This window comes from Pinus tabuliformis, chromosome 4_1, assembly GCF_031772625.1.
Source record: "Pinus tabuliformis cultivar Carrire ecotype Pingquan chromosome 4_1, CPIR1, whole genome shotgun sequence".
NCBI lineage: Eukaryota > Viridiplantae > Streptophyta > Pinopsida > Pinales > Pinaceae > Pinus > Pinus tabuliformis.
This window is the reverse complement of record NC_142303.1, coordinates 901,978,636-901,987,532: the sequence shown is the minus strand read 5'-3', so window position 1 is coordinate 901,987,532 and position 8,897 is coordinate 901,978,636. Positions and strand designations below refer to the sequence as shown.

Sequence of the window (8,897 nt, the reverse complement as noted above, 5' to 3'; positions counted from 1 at the left end):
CTTCCTCACCTGGATTCTGGCATCTTGAGATAGTTTGGAATGAATCCACTTATCAGATCAAAGATTTTGTCTTACGAGACTTTTAGTGCTCTGTTTTGAAAGTTAACCACTCCATTTACATAGATTTTGATAGCAGATAGTTTCAGATGGCTTCATAGACATTATGTTTCCTCTATAGATCATAGGACTTTTTTGAGACTATTATGGCATACAGATCTGAATCAAATCAAGCGGATGTATCTCAGCAAATTTTGGACTTTATATTCCTCATATAATATATTTAGCTTTTTTCTCTCTCAAAAAAACAAATTGGTTTTGGATGCCAAACTCAACCTCAAAATCCAGTGCCCAAGAATGCAATACCAAAGCTTCAGGAGGCCAACATCCCACTATTATCAAATCAATACAAACAGAGACAACAGAGGAGCAATAAGGTTACGGTTTTCTTCCCTATTTTATTTGGGCAGCAGAATGACATTAAAGTTGCCTACTTGTGAATGTCAAACCTCAGCACTGTATAAATCTGGCCATAAATATCGATAAGTGGACTTGAATTCTGCACACAGTTGATCTGAATCTTAGTGACCGTATCCACGCTTTCCTACACCTAAAGGATACATTATATTCATAGTCTCCCTGCTCCCACATTTACTAGTGTTTTAGTAATACTGATATTGCGTGTCCAAGCATAACGAGCAGAGGAATAGAGCGGACGAGTAGGCAGTAACCATAAGGGAGAGGAGTAGAGGGAGGGAAAGAGGTAGGCCAGCAATATATAATTCAATTTGCCGAAGATGAGACAATAAGCATAGAATTGATATTGGAAAACAAAAATGATCTCCTCACTGCAACAAATCTATAATTTAATTTAAATTATCTTTTAACAGAAGTGTAAAATATTTAACTTTGTTCAGTCAACAACAACTCTAATTTAATATGTGATAGCCCAGCCCTACGGGTGACGTGGATAACTTAACCACGTGGTCACTCTACAGGTCCTCGGTAGGTGAACTGTCACTTTTTATGGATTAAAGTCAAATCTCCGTAAATTCAACCTGCTTTCAATCTGCAAATATTTATTACCAACCTTCTTCCCGGTTGGGGATGGCCACCTGCCGGTTCGCCCGGTCTATCCGCCTCCCGCCTTTGTTAAACCCTACACTTTGTGTTTCGGGTCATTTTACTTCCTTTTGGCTCAGTTAAGTTCTGCTCGGTGGGTTTTGGTGATGGTTCTCCGGACTCGAACCTGGTTCCGCTCCACGGTGTTTTCTATGGACATTACACTCTGCCCATGTCCTGGGTCTTACTCTGTTGCGGTTCCTGGTGGTTTGCTGTGCCTTCGGGCTTTCTTTGTTGTGTTAATGAGTTGCTTGGGCGCGCGTGACCTTGCTGGTCTTCGCGTGTGTGTAATGGTAAGTTTTTGGTTTTATATGCGCTCTCTGTCACCTGGTTTCTTCTGCTTTCGTTACTTAGCTGTGTTTACTGTACAAATTGACTGCAACTTCGGCGCTCCTGGTTTGCTGAGCTCATCTTCGCCTCCGAAGGTAACATATGGTTCTCTGATTTACTCTGTTCCTGTTCCTGTTACAATTTCTCACGGCTCTTGTGCCTTGTTCAGCTAGGGTTATCGGGTTCGGTCTCGCCGGTCTCCTTGTCAACTTGTCTGTAAGTATTATGCGTTTCTTTCATTGCACATCTCCTTTTCTTTGCTCTCTGGTTTCAATCTACCCCTGGCTTGCCAAACTCTATTCTAACCTCGCTCTGTTTTGTATGCAGGTTGACCTGGTGGCTAGCTGTCGAGGGTTTTGGGCACATTCAACCTTCGGCTCCACTTGAACCTGACTATCCTCGCAAACTGGTAGGGTTTGCTCCTTCTTTGATGTAGCTGTAGATTACGGAGGGTTTGGTAGTTTAGGTGTTAGCTCTGTGAGGTTGTGTTGAGTCGGCCGTGCCTCTTCCGGCGTTTCGTGACTTCTGTATCTCTGTTCTCATGTAACAATATTTAGAGTTGCGGCTTTGAAATGGCGTTTTGTATTTTGATAATATTCAGGGGTTTGTAATCTGTGTAACTTGGTAACAATCCACAGTCATGTGGCGAATTTTATTAAGTTAACCTCCCTTTCTGCATACAATACTTGTGTTATTTTTGTAAAGGAAAAAATGAAACAGTGGTTGTATTTCTTGGTACCTGTTTGCCTTTGTAACAACCGTAAAGTTCTGTGCTCTTGCTTGCTGTAGATGTATGTCCGCAACGCTTCTTTCGTTGTTTTGATACAATGGGTGTCTGTAGAATGTTTCTTGTTGTAGACTTGATTTCAAATGGATGTCTGTAGGTGTCCTTTCGTTATTTCACTTCCTGTTGCAGTTAGTGCCTATTCATTCCTATCTCATTCTTAGAATACACAGAAAAGATTTTCTACATACATATGAAAATATCAGCAGTAGATTATTTCATTGGCAAAATAATATAATTGTGTTACAGAGGTTTTGTCTTGCTGTCTGTTATTCTTGTGCTGAAGGGGTCTCCTCTCCCTTTGTTTTTTTTCCTGTTTTTAAATACATGGAGAGCATAACTGCTTCCCCTATTTCAGTTGAACTGTTCAACCCGAATTTTATAACTGCCATCTAGTTTCTTTTAACAAAGAGTTAACTAAATAATATTCATCTCCTAAGCTAAAACAACTTACAATTAAAATGCTCTGAAATAAAATGAATTAAACAATAATTAAAAGAAAAAGAAAACAACAACCAACTTAATGACCTGTCCACCCAAGCTCGTAATCTTTGTCCTGTTCTGTTCTCCTTCCATGAGTCAGTCAACTGTCATTTGTCTCCTCGGAGCTGGATGCTTCTGCATCAGGCTCTTGGGGTGGTAAAAAGTCATGGCTCCGTTCCATGAGGTCGTCAACAGAATAGACTGCTTTTTGTATCTGCGTTGCGTTGAGCCATGAACTGTCATCTATCGGACGGTTCTTCCACTTGACCAAATACCGCAGATATTCCTTCCCCCGTGTGCGCCTAGCTACATGTGTGTCCAGAATCCTTTCGATCTCAAGGGGTGGTGTCGTTGGCAACTGTCTCGTCCATGAATTGTCTCCATAACTGGTGTCCCGCGGTGGTTTTGCTGCTATATTGCCTTTCGAATCAACGACATAGGGAAAGAGATCTGCCACATTAAAAATGGGAGAAATACCAATCCCGGGTGGCAACTGTAGCTCATAAGCATTCGCAGAAAATTTTCGGATGATTTTGCAAGGACCGATCTTCTTAAATTTTAATTTGCTGTACTCCCGTTTTGGAAACCTCTCCTTACGTAAATACGCAAGGACTTCATCCCCAACGTTAAACTGAACTTCCCGACGCCTTGTATCAGCTCGCTGTTTATACCTTTGACTACTGTCTTGTAATTTCAGCTTGACCTGCTCGTGTAAATTGCTCATCGCTTGAGCGAAATCTTCTCCATCAGCGCTTCGTTTTTCGAGCTTCCCCAAATCTCGTAATTCATGCACTTCTCGCGGATGCATGCCGTACAAAATCTGGAACGGACTGTAACCAATGCTGCGGTTAGGTGAATCGTTGTATGCGAATTCTGCCTGAGCAAGTACACAGTCCCACGTCCGGGAATTTTCACCTGTTAAACTCCGAAGTAAGTTTCCCAGACTCCTGTTTACTACTTCCGTCTGACCATCAGTCTGCGGATGAGAAGCGGAGCTGAACTGTAACTGGGTATCCAACTTCTTCCACAGAGTTCGCCAAAAATGACCAGTGAACTTTACATCCCTGTCAGAGATAATGGATCTTGGAAGTCCATGCAACCGAACGATCTCAGTAAAAAAAAGATGTGCTATATAAGTGGCATCGCTGGTTTTCTTGCAAGGTACAAAGTGTGCCATCTTCGAAAATCGGTCTACCACAACCATTACTGAATCGAAGCCCCGTTGTGTCTTAGGCAAACCCAGAACAAAATCCATGCTAACAGAATCCCATGGTCGGCTCGGAATAGGTAATGGCAAATAAAGACTAGTGTTCTGACTGTGACCCTTTGCCAGTTGACAAACTTTGCATCTACTCACGTACCTCTGCACATCCCGCTGCAATTTTGGCCAAAAATAGAAATGCCGTACCTGAGCAATCGTTTTGTCTATACCAAAGTGTCCAGCCAGACCCCCACTGTGGTTTTCCTGAATAATGTTCTCTCGCATAGAACAGTTGGGAATACACAACTGCCCTCCCTTAAACAGCAATCCTTCCTGTAGATTATAGTCCAACCACATGCTGCTATTTCTCAACAGAGGGTTTTGGCGAGCCTCATAGGCCTCCTTAAAATCGGTATCTGTTTGATACAGCTCCTTTAGGTGCTCAAAGCCCAAAACCTGCATCGTGCTTTCCTGTAGAAGCAATGTCCTTCTACTCAGTGCATCTGCCACCTTGTTTGCTTGCCCACTAATGTGTTTTAGTACAAATGTAAAATTCTGCAGGTACTCAACCCAAGCTGCATGCTTATGGTTCAATTTATGTTGCTGCATAATGTACTGCAATGCAGAGTTATCCGTAAATAAAACAAACTCATTACCTAACAGATAATGTCGCCAATGCTTCAAGGCTTGTACAATTGCGTAAAACTCTTTGTCGTAGGTTGAGTATTTCTGCCTGCTCTCGTTCAGCTTTTCACTGAAATAAGCGACCGGTCTGTCCTCCTGACTAAGTACTGCCCCAATGGCTGTACCACTGGCATCGCAACGAACTTGAAAAAGTTTGTTGAAATCAGGCAGCCTCAATATCGGTCTTTCGGTAATCTTCTTTTTCAAAATCTGAAAACTACTTTCTGCTGCTTCGGTCCAGTGAAAAGGCTGGTTTGCCTTCTTGATCGTATCCAACATAGGTGCGCTGATCTCGCTGAAATTTCTGATAAACTTCCTATAAAAACTTGCTAGCCCGTGGAAACTTCGGACTTCAAATAAACTTTTCGGAGAAGGCCAGCTAACTATAGCTGCCACCTTTTCTGGGTCCATTTTCAGTTCATTTTCTGCAATTACAAAACCGAGATACACTAATTCTCGCTGAAAAAAAGTACACTTTTTCAGATTAACTAGCAGCTTGTTTTGCTGCAGCTTCCTCAACACACTCTGCAAATGCCTAAAATGTTCCTCTTTAGTCTTACTAAAAATCAAAATGTCGTCCAGGTAAACTATTACAAACTTACCATTGAATTCCTTCAGTACCTCATTCATCAGGCGCATGAATGTGCTGGGAGCATTGCTCAACCCAAATGGCATCACCAGCCACTCATATAAGCCTTCATTTGTCTTGAAAGCTGTCTTCCACTCATCTCCTTCTCGAATTCGAATCTGGTGATATCCACTCTTCAAGTCAATTTTCGAGAAATAAGCTGCCCCGCTCAGGCTGTCCATCATATCGTCCATCCTTGGTAAGGGAAACTTGTACCTAACAGTAATTTTGTTTATGGCTCTGGAATCCGTGCACATTCGCCATTCTCCTCCCTTCTTCGGAGCCAAAACGGTTGGTACTGCAGAGGGGCTCATGCTTTCTCGAATTAACCCTTTGTCCAATAACTCCTGGACCTGTTTCCTGATTTCTTCATGGTCCTTAGGACTCATACGATAAGCTGCTTTATTTGGCAGACTTGCCCCTGGTATAAAGTCAATACAGTGACTAATACCTCTCCTTGGTGGTAGTTCATCTAGAAGGTCATCCACCACGATGTCCCCAAATTCCTACAGCAGCTTTTGAACTTCTTCGGGCAAATCTGAAATCTGCGTATGTAGTACCACTGCCTTGGTCTTCTTATGACAACAAAATTTACTTCGCTGTCCTCAATCTGTTTTATAAATTCCTTTCCGCCCATCAGCAATGCCTTCACCCCACTGGTTTCTGCTGCACTTTCCTCTTTGATGGGTACAAGCGTGTGCTTGATCCCATCTTTAATAAACTTATAACAATTGGTTTTTCCGTCATGAACTGCACTTTTATTAAACTGCCAAGGTCGTCCCAGCAGTAGGTGACAGACATCCATTGGCATGACATCGTAGAGAATCTTATCCTTGTACCTGCCTATCTGAAACTCCACCTCACACTGTTCGTCAACTAACAGCTGATGTCCCTTTTGCAGCCATGAAACTTTGTAGGGAGTAGGGTGCTTCAATTTTTTTAATCCCAGCTTCTCCACCATCTCCACAGCCACTAAATTGTCGGTACTCCCACTGTCAATGATCAGTTTGCAGCACTTACCCTGTGACTTGCTGACAGTTCGGAACAAAGCCTTTCGCTGATCCGGTTCTGCAACCTCTTTTGTTGGTTTTAACAGCACCTTATTCAACACCAAAGCTTCACCTGTCTCTGGTGCGTTTTCCGCTTCTTGAGGTATTGCCTCAACATCCTCTGACTGAGCAACATAAGCTCCTCTTCCACCCGCTGGTTCACCTTCAGGACAGTCATACGACTTGTGTCCCAATTTGTGGCAGCGATAGCACTGGACAGTTCCCCTGCCCCGACCATTTCCTCGCCCTCGCTGAGGTGGTCGTCGTCCTCTAGTGCTATTGTCCTTTTCTGTTGTTCAAGCAGAGTTAGAACTGCTGCCTTCTTCACTTGAACCTGTACCTCGGCCTCTGCCAAACATCTTACCTTTTCCCCTGCCAGTTCCACCTCCTCTCCTGGCGTTTTGCTTCCGGTTAATTTTCTCCTCTGCCTTCAGTGCAAACTGGTAGGCTTCATCCAACGTCCGGGGTGAAAGGATACCGATTTCATCCAGTATTTCCCCCCTCAAACCATTCACAAATCTGGCTGTTTTCTCCGGGGTGTCTTCCACATACCCTGCTCGCAAATTTAACTTATAAAACTCCTCTGTAAATTCTTTAACAGTCATTCCCCTTTGTTTCAAGTTCTGCACCTGTCTGTACAACATAATCTGATAATCTTTCGGCAGAAATTTTTCCTTCAGTTTGGCCTCCATTCTGGACCATTTCTTTATAGGCTGTTTGTGAAGCCTCTTCCTCTCCGCCTGAATGTTGTCCCACCACAAGGACGCATGTCCCTTCAGCTTGGTGGCGGCGAACTTCACCTGTTTGTCCTCACTAGTTTCCTCAAATTCAAAATATTTGTTTACTTCACTTAACCAATCCAATAACACGTCTGTAGACAGACTTCCGTCGTAACTAGACAACTCATGTTTTGGTTTATGACTGGACAACAAAACTGACTTCAACAATCGGAATTCCGATGTCACCCCCTCAAATTCATCTTCTGGTTCTACCACATCTTCATCACTGTCATCTGCTGGGTTTCTCCTTCCCCCAGCTTCTACTGCTTCCAATCGTTCTCGCAAGACGCGGATCTCCTCACGGAGTCCCTCTTCTGCTACCCTCCAGACCGCTCTTCCTCTTCCTCTTCCTCTTCTGCCAACCTCCATTTGCTCCTACTCAACAAACCTGCTCTGATACCACTTTTGATAGCCCATCCCTACGGGTGACGTGGATAACGTAACCACGTGGTCACTCTACAGGCCCTCGGTAGGTGAACTGTCACTTTTTATGGGTTAAAGTCAAATCTCCGTAGATTCGACCTGCTTTCAATCTACAAATATTTATTACCAACCTTCTTCCCGGTTGGGGATGGCCACCTGCCGGTTCGCCCGGTCTATCCGCCTCCCGCCTTTGTTAAACCCTACTCTTTGCGTTTCGGGTCATTTTACTTCCTGTTGGCTCAGTTAATTTCTGCTCGGTGGGTTTTGGTGATGGTTCTCCGGACTCAAACCTGGTTCTGCTCCACGGTGTTTTCTATGGACATTACACTCTGCCCATGTCCTGGGTCTTACTCTGTTGCGGTTCCTGGTGGTTTGCTGTGCCTTCGGGCTTTCTTTGCTGTGTTAATGAGTTGCTTGGGCGCGCGTGACCTTGCTGGTCTTCGCCTGTGTGTAATGGTAAGTTTTTGGTTTTATATGCGCTCTCTGTCACCTGGTTTCTTCTGCTTTCATTACTTAGTTGTGTTTACTGTACAGATTGACTGCAACTTCGGCGCTCCTGGTTTGCTGAGTTCATCTTCGCCTCCGAAGGTAACATATGGTTCTCTGATTTACTCTGTTCCTGTTCCTGTTACAATTTCTCACGGCTCTTGTGCCTTGTTCAGCTAGGGTTATCGGGTTCGGTCTCGCCAGTGTCCTTGTCAACTTGTCTGTAAGTATTATGCGTTTCTTTCGCTGCACATCTCCTTTTCTTTGCTCTCTGGTTTCAATCTACCCCTGGCTTGCCAACCTCTATTCTAACCTCGCTCTGTTTTGTATGCAAGTTGACCTGGTGGCTAGCTGTCGACGGTTTTGGGCGCATTCAACCTTCGGCTCCACTCGAACCTGACTATCCTCGCAAACTGGTAGGGTTTTCTCCTTCTTTGATGTAGCTGTAGATTACGGAGGGTTTGGTAGTTTAGGTGTTAGCTCTGTGAGGGTTGTGTTGAGTCGGCCGTGCCTCTTCCGGCGTTTCGTGACTTCTGTATCTCTGTTCTCATGTAACAATATTTAGAGTCGCGACTTTGAAATGGCGTTTTGTATTTTGATAATATTCAGGGGTTTGTAATCTGTGTGACTTGGTAACAATCCACAGTCATGTGGCGAATTTTATTAAGTTAACCTCCCTTTCTGCATACAATACTTGTGTTATTTTTGTAAAGGAAAAAATGAAACAGTGGTTGTATTTCTTGGTACCTGTTTGCCTTTGTAACAACCGTAAAGTTCTGTGCTCTTGCTTGCTGTAGATGTATGTCTGCAACGCTTCTTTCATTGTTTTGATACAATGGGTGTCTGTAGAATGTTTCTTGTTGTAGACTTGATTTCAAATGGATGTCTGTAGGTGTCCTTCCGTTATTTCACTTCCTGTTGCAGTTAGTGC

General features: G+C 43.6%; 1 protein-coding gene across 1 annotated transcript; it reads left to right on the top strand.

The window, feature by feature from the left end:
* Nucleotides 1-7,750: 7,750 nt before the first annotated feature.
* LOC149179074 (uncharacterized) lies at nt 7,751-8,158 on the top strand. Its single transcript, XM_089423883.1, has 2 exons — nt 7,751-7,936; nt 8,015-8,158. Exons 1-2 carry the CDS (start codon nt 7,751-7,753, stop codon nt 8,144-8,146), a joined length of 318 nt encoding a protein of 105 aa, XP_089280009.1. The 3' UTR covers nt 8,147-8,158.
* The last annotated feature ends 739 nt before the right edge of the window (nt 8,159-8,897 follow it).